Raw genomic sequence first — 18,624 nt, 5'->3', positions numbered from 1 at the left:
GATCTAGGATCAGGTTTCTCTCCCCCAATCCTAACCTTAACCATTAGTGGTGGAAATGTAAAACCAACCTAAGATCATCGTCTAGGGTCAACTTCCCCCCACACCATCAGTCACAGAGTGAGATCCATAATGTGTTCTCCATTTGAAGGCTGGTGGTGATGTAAACTCAGTCAGGATATATATAGTGTATATGTCAATTAACAGGATACCAATTTATTTTAGAACATGAAAAATTGGGACCCTGTGAATTCACACATACATCATGATATAGTCACATAATGTAGTATATTATCAAACTAAGGCTGGTGGAAGTCACATGGTGGCCAGTGTGTTAATTTCACAATTTCCCGTTCACTGTGGTTGACTGATAGAGTTTCACTACCTAAAGTCACACAGACCCAGGACAGTGCAGGGAGACGACACAGCTATAGATGTATATTAGAGTTAAGGTTAGAAGTAGAAGTTACTGTATTTGACCACAAGTGTGTTAAGATGTCAAAGGGAGTCTATGAAATCCAAGATGGATTTGAAGACGATGAGCCTGATGCAATGAAGAACACAGACATGGATGGCCAATTATATTCCAACATAAGAGCCTTCAAGCCCAGTCCAAGAGATGGAGTTGTTGCTTCAGGTAAGATTGCACACACACACACACACACAAATTACACACAATATATTAAACAGGTGAGATTATTCAGTATTTCTATACCTTTCTTTGTCTCAATCCTGGATGATACAGTAATACACTGTCATAAGGAGAAGCGGACCAAAGTGCAGCGTGTGTGTCGTTCCACATTTTATTTACACTGTGAAACTATGCAACACATATAAACTGAATAACAAAAACAAACCGGGACGCAGAGTAAACATACACGTACTCAAAAACAATCTCCCTGTAACGGTTGTCGTACTGGAGAGAAGAGCAAGGCGCAGCGGGTTGCGTGCTCATCATGATAATTTATTCAATACACATGAACACGAAAAAACAATAAACAAACGAGAACGACAGACCGACAGTTTTACAGGCTAGGTACTTACATACAGCAGTGCAAAATCAACTACCCACAAAATAACCAAACCAAACACACACCTCTATATAGGACTCTCAATCAGAGGCAACCAGAAACACCTGCCTCCAATTGAGAGTCCAACACCCAATCCTAAACATAGAAAAACTAAACTAGACAGAACATAGAAATACATACACAACACAAACCCTCTGCCACGCCCTGAACAAAACTAATACAATTACTCCCTCTGCTGGTCAGGACGTGACACTCCCACAAACCCAGGTGGAAAAAACCCTTACTTAAGTATGATCTCCAATTAGAGACAACGAGGACCAGCTGCCTCCAATTGGAGATCATCCCAAACAAAACCCCAACATAGAAATACAAAACTAGAACCTGACAACATAGAAATAGAAAACATAGAAGGAGATAAAACTGTCACGCCCTGACCTACTCTACCATAGAAAATAACATCTTTCTATGGTCAGGACGTGACACACATTACCAAAGATCTTACTTTAATAATGTGTTATTCAGTAAATGTTCAGTGGTGGAAGAGACCCTCTGGAGTTGCTGCAGTGTGTCTGGGGCTGCTGTGTGTTCTAATAATTTTTGACAGTCAGTCTTTGTTGTCAAGTTACTTATATAAGGACAATATCAAATGCTCATATTTGACTGTTCCATATTATCTTTAATATATGTCAAAAGCTAGCTTTTGTTCTTCATTTCCCCTCTATGATCTATATCTTCCTGGTATGATAGTGTTCTGTCCATCATCACAAATAGCAAGTCCTGTTCCCTGAGCAGGAGGACTGTATTGAGATATACTCTGGACAAGATGACCATGTAGAGACATGGAATGATTTATATTGTGCTGCAGAAAATGCTTTAACAATAACCCCTGTAACAATCTCTCACACTCACAAAACTATGCACACAACTACGCACACACGTTTTCAAACTTGTAAACATTTTTGTATTAGCATAGCCACAACTTCCCGTGTAATTTTGTTAATACTTCCCTAGAGTTAACACCTACAGCAGTGACAAAGACAGAGACACACAGATGACTCAGAAACAGAGACATCCCTATAAGCAGAAAAAGTACAGAGGGCTTGTACTGTAGTTGACGAACGACGCCTCCTGGCAGCCATGTTGGAAGACCACCACATTAATTCTAGAAGCAGAGACTTAATGTATAGTAGACCCACATAGAAAGAAAGACCCAGGCATTGTTAAATATGTAAAAGGTAATCTATGCTGAGAAAGATATGAACAAGAAGGTGAAGTTTGACAGAGGTGAGATGAAGGAGAGGATTGTGGATATCTATGTCAGTGCAGACACCCTGAGAGACGGTGAGACCAGCAGCAAGAGAGAAGAGACAGCAGACACTGCTCCTAATAATGGACCAGGAGACCAGCACTCAGGTAAAACACACACACACAGACACACACACAAAACATAACAGTACATTGTATGTGTCCACAGAGCCTGATAGCTCAGGGAAGAGACCCTTCCTAGTTGCTGCAGTGTGTCTGGGGCTGCTGTGTGTTCTACTGGCTGGGATCATAGGCCTGTCTGTCTACTGTGAGTTTGTGTCCAAGTTCATTGCTTATCACCTAGTTGTAAGAAGTGTAGGTTACTAAGCCTATTTAACTGGTGTTTTAGCTGGGAACTATATGTTTATACTTTGTAGATAACAGAGCCATCAAAGATTCTGAGGATAAAAGGAACAACTTGTCACAGAGTTGTTCCCTTTATAAGACCAACACAACTGCAGAGAGAGGCCAGCTACAGACCAGATACAACAACCTGACTGAAGAGAGAGACCAGCTACAGACCAGATACAACAACCTGACTGAAGAGAGAGACCAGCTACAGACCAGATACAACAACCTGACTAAAGAGAAAGGCCATATTCAGGCTAAGCTTTATTTGATAGGTGAGATATAAACGGATAAATTAGAAGTAAAATCAAAAATAATTATGTATCAATGGGTTTATGAGTATAAAGATACTGGCTAAGTTTCTCAATGTGTTCAACTTTACTCTTCAACAGAGCAGCATTGTCAGGAGGGATGGAGATACTTTGACTCCAGTTTGTACTTCCTCTCCTCTGAGAAGAAAACCTGGAAGGAGAGCAGACAGGACTGTCTGGACAGAGGAGCAGACCTGGTGATCATTAACAGCAAAGAGGAACAGGTGTGTGTGAGAGAGAGCGAGAGAGAGAGAGAGAGAGAGAGAGAATACTTTTCATCAGTACAATAACTTCTCTAGGGCCAGTGGGACGATTTCGTCCCACCTTCGTAACAGCCAGTGGAATCCCGTGGCGCATTATTCAAGTACCTTAGAAATGCTATTACTTCAATTTCTCAAACATATGACTATTTTACACCATTTTAAAGACAAGACTCTCGTTAATCTAACCAGACTGTCCGATTTCAAAAAGGCTTTACAACGAAAGCAAAACATTAGATTATGTCAGCAGAGTACCCAGACAGAAATAATCAGACACCCATTTTTCAAGCTAGCATAGAATGTCACATACACCCAAATCACAGCTAAATGCAGCACTAACCTTTGATGATCTTCATCAGATGACAATCTTAGGACATTATGTTATACAATACATGCATGCTTTGTTCAATCAAGTTCATATTTATATCAAAAACCAGCTTTTTACATTAGCATGTGACGTTCAGAACTAGCATACCCCCCGCAAACTTCCGGTGAATTTACTAAATTACTCACGATAAACGTTCACAAAAAACATAACAAATATTTTAAGAATTATAGATACAGAACTCCTCTATGCACTCGCTATGTCCGATTTTAAAATAGCTTTTCGGTGAAAGCACATTTTGCAATATTCTAAGTAGATAGCCCGGTATCACAGGGCTAGCTATTTAGACACCCAGCAAGTTTAGCCCTCACCGAAGTCAGATTTACAATAAGAAAAATGTTATTACCTTTGCTGTTCTTCGTCAGAATGCACTCCCAGGACTTCTACCTCAATAACAAATGTTGGTTTGGTTCAAAATAATCCATAGTTATATCCAAATAGCGGCGTTTTGTTCGTGCGTTCAAGACACTATCCGAAAGGGTAAAGAAGGGTGACGCGCCCGACGCATTTCGTGACAAACAAATTCTAAATATTCCATTGCCGTACTTCGAAGCATGTCAACCGCTGTTTAAAATCAATTTTTGTGCCATTTTTCTCGTAAAAAAGCGATAATATTCCGACCGGGAAAGTGTGTTTACGTTCAAAGAGAGAGAAAATAAAAACATGGTGTCGCCCCGTGCACGCGCCTCAGTCTGATGGTCCTCTGATAGACCACTTACCAAAGGCGCTAAAGTTTTTCAGCCAGGGGCTGGAATTACATCATTCAGCTTTTTCCCGGGTTCTGAGAGCCTATGGGAGCCGTAGGAAGTGTCACGCTACAGCAAAGATCCTAAGTTTTCAATAAACAGAGCCAAGAAGCCCAAGGAATGGTCAGAGAGGGCACTTCCTGTACAGAATCTTCTCAGGTTTTTGCCTGCCATATGAGTTCTGTTATACTCACAGACACCATTCAAACAGTTTTAGAAACTTTAGGGTGCTTTCTATCCAAAGCCAATAATTATATGCATATTCTAGTTTCTGGGCAGTAGTAATAACCAGATTAAATCGGGTACGTTTTTTATCCGGCCATGTAAATACTGCCCCCTAGCCCTAACAGGATAACATGTGTGCGGTATTTTATAAATATATTAAAAGTTACAGTTTTTTATCTTTCTCAACAACAGACATTTCTCTTCAACCTCCACCTGAGAGCCTGGATTGGTCTGACTGACTCTGTTACTGAGGGGACCTGGAAGTGGGTGGACGACACATCACTGACCACAAAGTGAGAGATTTGACCATTTACCTTGTGATATGGAGATAAAAAACAACAAAGATATATTGCTTCCAATCATGTTCATAAAAAGGTATATTTCCAATCATGAATGTCATTCATGAGAACTATAGATTATAGAAATGAGGTAATATTTACATATGTAAAGGTAATCGAAATGTGTTGATTGCCCATTCTTGATAATGGTATGATCATCTTACAGTGTGTCTTTAAAACGTAGAACTATGTGTATAATTGAGGAGGATGTTTGACTGTCTGACTGTCTGGTTCTCTGTGTTGTTTAGGTACTGGAGGGGAGGACAGCCTGATGATAATGGGCAAGAGGACTGTGCTGAGATATACTATGGACAAGATGACCCTGTACAGACATGGAATGATGACAATTGTCTCAAATATCATGACTGGATATGTGAGAAAGTGGTATAACAATAACGCACAGTAACAAACATTCTCTCTCTTTGTCTCTCTCTCTGTGTCCCTGTGTGTCTCTGTTTGTCTCTGTTTGTCTTTGTGTCTCTCTCTGTGTCTCTCTCTCTCTCAGTTCAATTCAATTCAAGGGCTTTATTGGCGTGGGAAACATGTTAACATTGCCAAAGCAAGTGAAGTAGATAATTTACAGAAGTGAAATAAACAATAAAAATGAACAGTATACGTTACACTCACAGAAGTTCCAAAAGAATAAAGACATTTCAAATGACATACTTTGTATATATACAGTGTTGTAACAATGTGGAAATGGTTAAAGTACAAAAGGGAAAATAAAAACATAAATATGGGTTGTATTTACAATGGTGCTTGTTCTTCACTAGTTGCCCTTGTCTTGTGGCATCTTTTTGTTTTCTCATGATTTGGTTGGTCTAATTGTGTTGCTGTCCTGGAGCTCTGTGGGGTCTGTTTGTGAACAGAGCCCCAGGACCAGCTTGCTTAGGGGACTCTTCTCCAGGTTCATCTCTCTGTAGGTGATTGCTTTGTTATGGAAGGTTTGGGAATTGCTTCCTTTTAGGTGGTTGTAGATTTTAATGGATATTTTTTACATTTTGATCATTAGCGTGTATCAGCTTAATTCTGCTCTGCATGCATTATTTGGTGTTTTACACTGTACAAGGAGGATATTTTTGCAGAACTCTGCATGCAGAGTCTCAATTTTGTGTTTGTCCCATTTTGTGAATTCTTGGTTGGTGAGCGGACCCCAGACCTCAAAACCATGAAGGGCAATGGGTTCTATAACTGATATAAGTCTTTTTGCCAGATCTTAATTGGTATGTCGAATTTTATGTTCATTTTGATGGCATAGAAGGCCCTTCTTTCCTTGTCTCTCAGAACATTCACAGCTTTGTGGAAGTTAACTGTGGCGCTGATGTTTAGGCCAAGGTATGTATAGCTTTTTGTGTGCTCAAGGGCAACGGTGTCAAGATGGAATTTGTATTTATGGTTCTGGCAACTGGACCTTTTTTGGAACACCATTATTTTGGTCTTTCTGAGATTTACTGTCAGATTTACTCTCTCTCTCTCTCACATATAGTTATTATTTTAATAGTTGGAAAAGGTCCTGAATGGTTAACACTTAAGGCTAAGCATCCCGCTAGCTGGACACCTGTCGACATCTTCCGGGGGAAATTGGAGGGCGCGCAATTCAAATAAATATATTAAACATTTAGGTACATACAAGTACCTTATATCGGTTAAAAGCTTAAATTGTTGTTAATCTAACTGCATTGTCTGATTTACAATAGGCTTTACAGCGAAAGCATGCCATGCAATTGTTTGAGGACGGCGCCCCACATCAAAATATTTTTCAACCAGCGCAGGCTTCGTAAAATCACAAATAGCGATTAAATATTAACTTACTTTTTGAAAATCTTCCTCTGATTTGCAATCCAAAGGTTTGCGAAAGGAATCCAAAAATCTACCGCTAAACAAGTAAAAATAAGTTTCTTTTGAAACCTCAGGTACCCTAAAATGTAATTAAACTACAGTATTTTATACGGAAAGAACTATGTTCAATAGAAAAGCAAAATTAGCAGGTGCGCGTCCTCTTCGTCGCACACCAGACTGATTTTCAACTCAGACTGCCAGTACTAAAACTCAAAATTCTTCCTCGTTTGGGAATAAAAATCCAGAAACCTTGAACAAAGACTGTTTATCTAGAGGAAGCCATAGCAATTGCAATCTATGAGCTGGATTTGTATATGACCCTATACCTTCCATTGTAAGAGCATGAGCTCTCAAAAAAAAGAAATTCTGGTTGGTTTTTCTTTGGATTTTCTCCTACCATATCTATTGTGTTATAGTCTCATACATGATGTTAACATTTCTTCAAACTTCAAAGTGTTTTCCATCCAATGGTACTAATTATATGTATATCCTGTCTTCTGGGCCTGAGTAACAGGCAGTTTACTTTGGGCACGTCAGTCAGGCAGAAATTCAGAAAAAAAGCCCCTAGCCTGAAGAAGGGATGATTCCACCTAGTGGTTAAAGTGAGAGATGAACTCAACAGAGGTGAAATAGTGGTATGACACACTGTCTCAAAACATATTGGAGAATAGAATCCAAGGGGATGGACCTTGGACCTTCTCTATTAGGGTTGAAAGGAGGAGAGGAGATAGGCGGAGAGGACTCTAGTAAAAATTAATTGAGATAGAGCCTTCGTGTCAGAGAGAGACATGGAGTAGGGAAGAAAATTAAGAGCGTGAGGAAAAGAGAAAAAATAAAACAAATAATTGTTATTTTTAGTTTTAGAGGAGAATACGTAGACATACTGTACTCTGTAAAATGATTCTTCATTAGTTTTATTAGAAACATGTCATGTGATTTGCCATAGACTTATGCTTAGTAAATAAAAGTGGGACCAATTATTAACCAATGCTTATTATATGAATAACAAAGTCACTTTTGAATAAAAAAAGGAACAATTGTCTTTAACAGAGTCTACCAGCTTCCTGATTGAATTGCATACTGAGATGGCACACTCACACACACACACACAAAAACAATGCTAATGAAAGGTGAGAATGACTCACAACCTTCACTGTACAAGGGACAACGTGTAGGTAACCAATGGCAACACCAAGCACCAGAGGACCTGTCTGCTACACACTCATGCATGTTGTCTAATGGGGTCTCCACCCTCTCCCTCTCTGTTCTCTGTCTGTGGACCGCAGGTGACTGGATGTTTCCAGGCTCTATCCACCAATAAGAAGGAGACTTGATATGTGTCCTTTATGGCGCCTTATTCTCTAAATAGTGCACTACATAGACAAATAGGATCCCTTTTGGGACACAACCTTGTAGACCAGACTGTTGTGTATAACGTCCTCTCCATCCCTTGTTCATTCTGTTCCCTGACATCCTTCTTCTTTTTAATGTTTTTGGAAGTTTATTTATGATCCAACCCTTCATTCTGCTGTTGTCCACCTATTCCGCTCCAGTCATTAACATGAGGCCGTCCTCCCCAATGAAGGTGCCACCAACCTCCTGTGACACACACACACATAACTAGACAAACACTAACACCATATAATAAAAAAAACACTACTGAAGTTTTGATAGATTTTCTTCTGTGTCTCAGTTGGTAAAATCATCCCACTGGGCACAGACATCAGTTTAACATCTAGTTTTGATTTACACTTGGTTCAGCTGTCAGCATTAGTGATGTAAGTGTGTGTGCGTGCGTGTGTGTGCGGGTGTGGGTGTGGGTGTGTGCTCTTCTACAGATGGAAGACCAAGACTCTACAGGCCGGCTGCTGTATGTTTAGGACTGGATATTCGTGTACAGCCTACATAGTGAACTATAAACCTTAACATTGACAATGGCTATTGAGTGAAATACAGTGCAGACCCCTTAACTTTTTCCAACATTTTTCTTATGTTACAGCCTAATTCTAAAATTGGTTAAATAGTTTTTTCCTCATCAATCAACACACAATACTGAAATATATCACATTTACATAAGTATTAAGACCCTTTACTCAGTACTTTGCTGAAGCACCTTTGGCAGTGATTACATTCTTGAATCTTCATGGTTATGACGCTACAAGCTTGGCACACCTGATTTGGGGAGTTTCTCCCATTCTTCTCTGCAGATCCTCTCAAGCTCTGTCAGGTTGGATGGGCAGCGTCGCTGCAGAGCTATTTTCAGTTCTATTAGGAAATGTTCAATCGGGTTCAAGTCGGGGCTCTGGTTGGCCACTCAAGGACATTCAGAGACTTGTCCCGAAGCCACTCCTGCATTGTCTTGGCTGTGTGCCTAGGGTCTTTGTCCTGTTGGATGTTGAACCTTCACCCCAGTCTGAAGTTTTCATCAAGGACCTCTCTGTACTTTGCTCCGTTCGTCTTTGCCTCGATCCTGACTAGTCTTCCAGTCCATGCCGCTGAAAAATATCCCTACAGCATGATGCTGCCAACACCATGCTTCACCGTAGGGATGGTGCCAGGTTTCCTCCAGACATGACGCTTGGCATTCAGGCCAAAGAGTACAATCTTGTTTTCATCAGACCAGAGAATCTTGTTTCTCATTGTCTGAGAGTCGTTTAGGTGCCTTTTGGCAAACTCCAATCGGGCTGTCATGTGCCTTTTACTGAGGAGTGGCTTCCGTCTGGCCACTCTACCATAAAGCACTAATTGGTGGAGTGCTGCAGAGATGGTTCTCCTTCTGGAAGGTACTCCCATCAACACAGAGGAACTCTGGAGCTCTGTCAGAGTGACCATTGGGTTCTTGGTCACCTCTCTGACCAAGGCCCTTCTCCACCTATTGCTCAGTTTGGCCGGGCGGCCAGCTCTAGGAAGTGTCAAGAATGATGGAGGCCACAGTGCTCTTGGGGACCTTCAATGCTGCAGAAGTTGTTGGTAGCCTTCCCCAGATCCGTGCCTCGACACAATCCTGTCTCGGAGCTCGACGGACAGTTCCTTTGACCTCATGGCTTGGTTTTTGCTCTGACATGCACTGTCAACTATTGGACCTTATATAGACAGGTGTTTGCCTTTCCAAATCATGTCCAATCAATTGAGTTTACCACAGGTGGACTCCAATCAAGTTAAAAAAAACATCTTAAGGATGATCAATAGAGACAGGATGCCCCTGAGCTCAATTTCGGGTCTCATAGCAAAGGGTCTGAATACTTATGTAAATAAAGTATTTCTGTTTTTTATTTTCAATACATTTACAAACATTTCTAAAAACCTGTTTTCGCTTTGTCATTATGGGGTTTTGTGCGTAGATTGATTTTTATATTTAGTACATTTTAGAACAGGGCTATAAAATAAAGTAACAACATGTTAACCATGATATCTAACTGTTTTTAACCCTGTAGGTACTGGTGTTAACCATGATATCTAACTGTTGTTAACCCTGTAGGTACTGGTGTTAACCATGATATCTGACTGTTGTTAACCCTGTAGGTACTGGTATTAACCATGATATCTAACTGTTGTTAACCCTGTAGGTACTGGTATTAACCATGATATCTAACTGTTGTTAACCCTGTAGGTACTGGTATTAACCATGATATCTGACTGTTGTTAACCCTGTAGGTACTGGTGTTAACCATGATATCTGACTGTTGTTAACCCTGTAGGTACTGGTATTAGCCATGATATCTGACTGTTTTTAACCCTGTAGGTACTGGTGTTAACCATGATATCTGACTGTTGTTAACCCTGTAGGTACTGGTATTAACCATGATATCTGACTGTTGTTAACCCTGTAGGTACTGGTATTAACCATGATATCTAACTGTTTTTAACCCTGTAGGTACTGGTGTTAACCATGATATCTGACTGTTTTTAACCCTGTAGGTACTGGTATTAACCATGATATCTAACTGTTTTTAACCCTGTAGGTACTGGTGTTAACCATGATATCTAACTGTTGTTAACCCTGTAGGTACTGGTGTTAACCATGATATCTGACTGTTTTTAACCCTGTAGGTACTGGTATTAACCATGATATCTAACTGTTTTTAACCCTGTAGGTACTGGTGTTAACCATGATATCTAACTGTTGTTAACCCTGTAGGTACTGGTGTTAACCATGATATCTGACTGTTTTTAACCCTGTAGGTACTGGTAGTAACCATGGTATCTGACTGTTTTTAACCCTGTAGGTACTGGTATTAACCATGATATCTAACTGTTGTTAACCCTGTAGGTACTGGTGTTAACCATGATATCTAACTGTTGTTAACCCTGTAGGTACTGGTATTAACCATGATATCTGACTGTTTTTAACCCTGTAGGTACTGGTAGTAACCATGATATCTGATTGTTTTTAACCCTGTAGGTACTGGTATTAACCATGATATCTGACTGTTTTTAACCCTGTAGGTACTGGTATTAACCATGATATCTGACTGTTTTTAACCCTGTAGGTACTGGTATTAACCATGATATCTAACTGTTGTTAACCCTGTAGGTACTGGTGTTAACCATGATATCTGACTGTTGTTAACCCTGTAGGTACTGGTATTAACCATGATATCTGACTGTTGTTAACCCTGTAGGTACTGGTATTAACCATGATATCTAACTGTTGTTAACCCTGTAGGTACTGGTGTTAACCATGATATCTGACTGTTTTTAACCCTGTAGGTACTGGTATTAACCATGATATCGGACTGTTTTTAACCCTGTAGGTACTGGTATTAACCATGATATCTGACTGTTTTTAACCCTGTAGGTACTAGTATTAACCATGATATCTGACTGTTTTTAACCCTGTAGGTACTGGTATTAACCATGAGATCTGACTGTTTTTAACCCTGTAGGTACTGGTATTAACCATGATATCTGACTGTTTTTAACCCTGTAGGTACTGGTATTAACCATGATATCTGACTGTTGCTAACCCTGTAGGTACTGGTATTAACCATGATATCTGACTGTTTTTAACCCTGTAGGTACTGGTATTAACCATGATATCTGAGTGTAGTTAACCCTGTAGGTACTGGTATTAACCATGATATCTGACTGTTTTTAACCCTGTAGTTACTGGTATAACCCACAGCCTGATAATGCAGGTCATACTAGGAACGAGGACTGTGTTGAGATACGTAATGATCAGTGTCCTCTGAAGGCATGGAATGACTTGTCATGTGTCAGCAAACTCAACTGGATTTGTGAGAAAGTGTTTTAGCATCACCTTGACAACATAGTGTAACACATACAGCAGAATTCAGTTACAGTCCACACATCTTCCTCCTTCGTTCATTCTCTCTTTGTGTCTCAAACCAATGCACATTTTGTATTTCTTTATATAGCATATTTATAAAAGTCTTACTTATTTCCTGACATTGTAACTTCCCGTGTACCAGAGTCAACATGAAGTTAGTACATTTGACTTTGTTCACACTCTGCATGCAGTGCATTTCATCATATCCATTTCAAATACATTCTTCTCACTTGCTACAGATATTTACATGCTCCAATTTAGGCCTGGTGCAAACATTCTAGACTGTACCAAACCACCATTACATACACTGTATAGGAGTTGACTGTATCACCAATCGATGAGTGTACCAAAGATATCAAAGGGTATCAAAGCATGTTACTTAATAATAATCTTTGACAGTCAGTCTTTGTTGTCAAGTTACATATAAGAACAATATCAAATGCTCATATTTGGCAGTTGTTCCCCTATATGGGTCCCAAAAGAGGGACCAATGGTTCAACCAGCTGTCACTCAAAAACTCAACCAATCAGGTTCATTGGGAGAGAAGTGGGCTGTGGCCAATTATGTCGCTATCTCATCCTCACTGGTTAAGACTACACACCTTCAATATCCACTTGGAGCAGTTTGTAGTGTAAAATCTATTGTATGGACATTATAATGACCCATGTTTGTAGTCCTGGACCTCCTGAACATGTTGATGTTTATTTGGGAGTAAACAGAGGGTCCAAATCAGCAGAAAGGTGAAAGGAAGGTTGAGTTCTGGAAACTCCCTAAATTATCGTGGGGCTGTTACATGTGATATTTAATATATGTTAACAGCTGGCATTTGTTCTCCACTTCCCCTCTATGATCTATATCTCCTGGTATGATAGTGTCCTGTCCATCATCACAAACAGCAAGTCTCATTCCCTGGGCAGGAGGACTGTGTTGAGATATACTCTGGACAAGATGACCATGTAGAGACAAGGAATGATTTATATGTATGCTGCAGAAAATGGTTTAACAATAACCACTGTAACAATCTTTCACAAGTATACATGTGCACAAGTATGGACACAAGTATGCAAACTTGTTCTATTTTTTGTATTAGCATAACCACAACTACCCGTGTCATTTTGTTGATACTTCCCTAGAGTTAACACCTACAGCAGTCACACAGACAGAGACACACAGATGACTCAGAGACAGAGATATCACTAGAAGCAGAGACTTAACGTATAGAGGGCTTGCAGTTGACGTACGACGCCTCCTGGTGGCCATGTTGGAAGACCACCACATTAATTCTGGAAGCAGAGACTTAATGTATAGTAGACCTACATAGAAAGAAAGACCCAGGCATTGTTAAAGATGTCAAAGGTCATCTATGCTGAGCCAGATATGAACAAGAAGGTCAAGTTTGACAGAGGTGAGATGGAGGAGAGGATTGTGGATATCTACGTCACTGCAGACACCCTGAGAGATGGTGAGACCTGCAGCAAGAGAGAAGAGACAGCAGACACTGCTCCTAATAATGGACCAGGAGACCAGCACTCAGGTAACACACACACACACACTCACAAAGACACACACACACACACACACACGCACACATTCACAAAACATAAAAGTATATGGAATGTGTCCACAGAGCCTGGCGGCTCAGGGAAGAGACCATTCCTAGTTGCTGCAGTATTTCTGGGCTGCTGTGTGTTCTACTGGCTGGGATCATAGGCCTGTCTGTCTACTGTGAGTTTGTGTACAAGTTCATTGCTTTTCACATAGTTGTATTAAGTGCTGATTACTAAGCCAATTTACCTGGTGTTTTACCTAGTAACTATGTGTTTATACTTTGTAGATAACAGAGCCATCAAAGATTCTGAGATAAAAGGAACAACTTGTCACACAGTTTTTCCCTTTATAAGACCAACACAACTGCAGAGAGAGACCAGTTACAGACCAGTTACAACAACCTGACTAGAGAGAGACCAGCTACAGACCAGATACAACAACCTGACTGAAGAGAGAGACCAGCTACAGACCAGATACAACAACCTGAATACAGAGAGAGACCAGCTACAGACCAGATACAACAACCTGACTATAGAGAGAGACCAGCTACAGACCAGATACAACAACCTGACTATAGAGAGAGACCAGCTACAGACCAGATACAACAACCTGACTATAGAGAGAGACCAGCTACAGACCAGATACAACAACCTGACTATAGAGAGAGACAGGCTTCAGAATTTGCTTTGTGGTCAGTGAGCTGGTTTTCATACCTATCTTTATTATAAAGTCAATTTGTTCATTAAGATCTAGTCCAGTGAATCATGGAAAATAAAATGTGATGTTTATTGTATTGTATCATATTGTATTAGTGTTGTGTTGTGTCATCAAACAGAAAAAACATGTTTTTTGATGGAGGGAAGAAGTTTGACTGCAGTTGTTACTTCCTCTCTAATAAGAAGAAAACCTGGGAGGAGAGCAGACAGGACTGTCTGGAGAGAGGAGCAGACCTGGTGATCATAAACAGCAAAGAGGAACAGGTGAGAGGAGATAGCGCGAAAGAGAAGGGGGAGGTGGGGGGAGGGGGATGTAGGTCTGTTGGGGGTAGATATGGTCAAACAATGAGCTCAAAAAGTATAGGGACGTTAACAAATGTTTTTTGGTGGAGCTTTGTGCTCCAGCACTTTGGATGTGGAATGATACAGTGTCTATGAGGTTAACGGGCAGACTGACAGCTTTCACTTTATGGGATTTGTGCATCTTTAACTTTCTCACTCATCATTATTGACAATTCATTCAGCAATTATCCATGGTCATGGTAGCATCCACATTTAAGTAGAAGTGTTTAGAAAACATATTTCATACTTATTTACATGTAACGTTACACTCCAAATTGACACAATACATTATTAACCATTCATTTCTATTGGGCACAAAATAATCTGAAACACAACAAAAACTAAAAGCAAATTCTTCCAACAAGTTTGTAGAGTCACACTCGTTATGGATGAAAAAACCCGAAACTGAAAGCTGATGGTCCACACTTTAACCTTTAATGTATCACTTCAATTCCAAAGTGCTGAAGTACAGAGCCAAAACAACAAAAAATGTGTCAGTGTCCCAAAACTTTTGGAGCTTACTCAATGCAGAGTATATTGTATCTTTCTCAACCATAGGAGTTTCTCTTCAACTTCAAGAAGAGAATCTGGATTGGTCTGACTGACAGAGAGACAGAGGAGACCTGGAAATGGGTGGATGGAACACCAATGACCACAGAGTAAGAGATGTTAACTACTCTGACAATAAGGCTCCAATGAAAATGTTTCTATACAGGTTATTGTCAATGATTGTAGCAGTCAACAAAGATATCTTTAATTATGTATATTAATATGTATATTATTTAGGATTGTAATATTCTAACTGTGATATCTCAGTTATTAACCCTGTAGGTACTGGTATTAACCATGATATCTGACTGTTTTTAACCCTGTAGGTACTGGTATTAACCATGATATCTGACTGTTGTTAACCCTGTAGGTACTGGTATTAACCATGATATCTGATGGTTTTTAACCCTGTAGGTACTGGTATTAACCATGATATCTGATTGTTTTTAACCCTGTAGGTACTGGTGTGACAAGCAGCCTGATAGTGGAGATCCTAGTGGGGAGGAGGACTGTGCTGAGATACATAAAGATTGGATTCCACTTAAGGCATGGAATGACATGTCATGTGACTGGAAACTCAACTGGATTTGTGAGAAAGTGGTTTAACATCACCATGACAACATATGTAGCCTGCAGTGCACACAACTTCCTCCTTCATTCTCTCTCTCGCTCTCACACACACACACACAGATTTTCTCTGTCTTGCTCTCACTCACACACTCTGCCTCAATCCCAAACACCCCCTTACACAGATTTTCACACACACACGCACGCACACATGCATACTCATACACACACGCTTGCAAATGCACCTATTGTTGTATTTGTTTGTAGTATCATATTAATAAAAGTCCTACTTATTTTCTGATTGTGTCTTCCTGTGTACTATTCATTTTGTTTCACACGTCATCAGATATAATTTTAAATTAGTACATTTGACTTTGTGCATACACATAATTTCCAATTCAAATCATTCTAAAGAATATATTCTAATTTAGGCATGGTGCAAACAGTACCAAACCACCGTAACATACAGTACACTGTATAGGAGTTGACGGTATCACCAATCAGTGAGTGTAGTAGAGTTATCAAAGGATCTCAAAGGATGTTACTAAGTCATCTTTGACCGTCAGTCTTTGTTGTCAAGTTGCATACAATATCAAATGCTCATATTTGACTGCTGTTCCCCTGTAAGGGTCCAAAAAGAGTAAAGCGGATATTTTCAGTCATTCAAACAGCTGTCACTCAAAATGTCATCCTCACAGGTTAAGCCAACCCACCCTCAATATCCAGTTTGTAGTGTCAACTCTATTGTTTGTAGTCCTGGACCTCCTGAACATGTTGATTGTCACGTTCGTCATAATGAGCGGACCAAGGCGCAGCGTGAGTAGCGTTCCACATCTTTATTGTAAAGTGAAACTTAGCGAAATACAAAAACAATAAAGAACAAACGAAACATGACGACAATGCAACTACACATAAACAATATCCCATAACCCACAGGTGGAAAAAAATGCTACTTAAGTATGATCCCCAATTAGAGACAACAATAACCAGCTGCCTCTAATTGGGAATCATACAAATCACCAACATAGAAAATAAACCTAGAACCCCGCATAGAAAATATAAACTAGAACAACCCCCCAGTCACACCCTGACCTACTCTACCTTAGAAAATAACAGCTTTCTATGGTCAGGATGTGACATATATGTGGGAGTAAACAGAGAGTCCAAATCAGCAGAAAGGAGAAAGGAATAGGGTTTTCTGGAAACTCCCTGAATTATCTTGTGGCTGTTACATATGATATTTAATATATGTTAACAGCTAGCCTTTGTTCTCCACTTCTCCTCTATGATCTATATCTTCCTGGTATGGTAGTGTCCTGTCCATCATCACAAATAGCAAGTCCCATTCCCTGGATGGGAGGACTGTGTTGAGATATACTCTGGACAAGGTGACCGTGTAGAGACATGGAATGATTTATATTGTGCTGCTGAAAATGGTTTAACAATAACCACTGTAACAATTTCTCACATGCACAAATGCACACAGAAGCACAAATGCACACAAGTATGCAACTTGCTGTATTTTGTATTGGCATACCCGTGTCATTTTGTTGATACATCCCTACAGTTAACACCTACAGCAGTCACACAGACAGAGACACACAGATGACTCAGAGACAGAGATATCACTAGAAGCAGAGACTTAACGAATAGAGGGCTTGCAGTTGATGTTCAATGCCTCCTGGTGGCCATGTTGGAAGACCACCACATTAATTCTAGAAGCGGAGACTTAATGTATATTTAGACCTACATAGAAAGAAAGACCCAGGCATTGTTAAAGATGTCAAAGGCGTCACAATGTGCCCTTTGGTGTGTATATCACAGCCCCCCTCTCTCACTCTCTCTCCCACCACTGGTTTTATGATGGTCATAAATACCTTGTATGTCATGTCCTGACCAGTAAAAGGGGTTATTTGTCATTGTTGTATGCTCAGGGCGTGGCAGGGGGTGTTTGTTTTGTGTGTTTTGGTGTATATTCTATGTTTTCTATTTCTATGTTTAAGCCTAGTTTTCTATTTCTATGTTGGGTTTTTGGTAGGACCTCCAATTAGAGGCAGCTGGTTGTCGTTGTCTCTAATTGGAGGCCATATTTAGTTGATGTTTGTTTCACTTGTGTTTTGCGGGTGGTTATTTCTGTATAGCCTGGGAGCCTTATGGAACTGTTTTTCGTCATTTGTTTATTTTGTTTAAGTGTTTTCTTTAAATAAATTAAGAAGACAAGCACTTTACCCGCTGCATCTTGGTCTGTCCATTACAACGATTATGACAGAACCACCCACCACCAAAGGACCAAGCAGCGGAAGAAGGAGCAGCAGGAGGAATGGACATGGGAGCGGATATTGGACGGCAAGGAATCCTGGACATGGGAAGAGATCCAGAAGGGATGGAATCGCCGTCCATGGGAAGAAGTGGAGGCAGCAAGAGCAGAGCGGCAACAAGTGGAGGCTCTAAGGGCAACTAAAGGCAAGCGCGAGAGGCACCCCCAAAAATGTTTTTGGGGGGCACACGAGGAGTTGGGCAGAGTCAGGTTGGAGACCTGAGCCAACTCCCCGTGCTTATTATGGGGAGCGACGGATCAAGCAAGCACCTTGTTATTCGGCGATACGCACTGTGTCGCCAGTGCGCAGCTACAGCTCGGTGCGGTCGGTACGGCTCCTCAGCATTGCAGGGCGAGAGTTGGCCGGCAGCCAGGAAGAAGTGCGCCGGCACAACTGATCTGGTCTCCAGTGCGTCTCCTCGGCCCAGTTTACCTTGCGCCTGCTCTACGCACGGCAGCCCTCATTCCCCAGCACAGCCCAGTTCGCCCTGTACCAGCGCTCCACCCGTG

General features: G+C 40.6%; 1 protein-coding gene across 3 annotated transcripts; it reads left to right on the top strand.

Annotated features, from left to right (window-relative positions):
• Nucleotides 1-208: 208 nt before the first annotated feature.
• Nucleotides 209-16,098, top strand: LOC115202369 (CD209 antigen-like protein E). 3 transcript variants are annotated; one of them, XM_029766492.1, is made up of 7 exons: nt 209-634; nt 2,355-2,441; nt 2,503-2,601; nt 2,711-2,956; nt 3,074-3,216; nt 15,240-15,340; nt 15,689-16,098. In XM_029766492.1, exons 1-7 carry the CDS (start codon nt 493-495, stop codon nt 15,834-15,836), a joined length of 966 nt encoding a protein of 321 aa, XP_029622352.1. In that variant the 5' UTR covers nt 209-492; the 3' UTR covers nt 15,837-16,098. The 3 variants fall into 3 exon arrangements, with proteins under 3 accessions (XP_029622352.1, XP_029622353.1, XP_029622354.1); XM_029766493.1 differs by lacking the exons at nt 209-634; nt 15,240-15,340; nt 15,689-16,098 and adding exons at nt 4,801-4,901; nt 5,195-5,619 and having other exon boundaries at nt 1,467-2,441; XM_029766494.1 differs by lacking the exons at nt 209-634; nt 2,503-2,601; nt 15,240-15,340; nt 15,689-16,098 and adding exons at nt 4,801-4,901; nt 5,195-5,619 and having other exon boundaries at nt 1,468-2,441.
• Nucleotides 16,099-18,624: the final 2,526 nt, after the last annotated feature.

The sequence above is a fragment of the Salmo trutta genome, chromosome 11, assembly GCF_901001165.1.
Source record: "Salmo trutta chromosome 11, fSalTru1.1, whole genome shotgun sequence".
Taxonomy (NCBI): Eukaryota; Metazoa; Chordata; class Actinopteri; order Salmoniformes; family Salmonidae; genus Salmo; species Salmo trutta.
The sequence above is the reverse complement of the archived record's forward strand: the minus strand, read 5'-3'. Positions and strand labels throughout refer to the sequence as shown.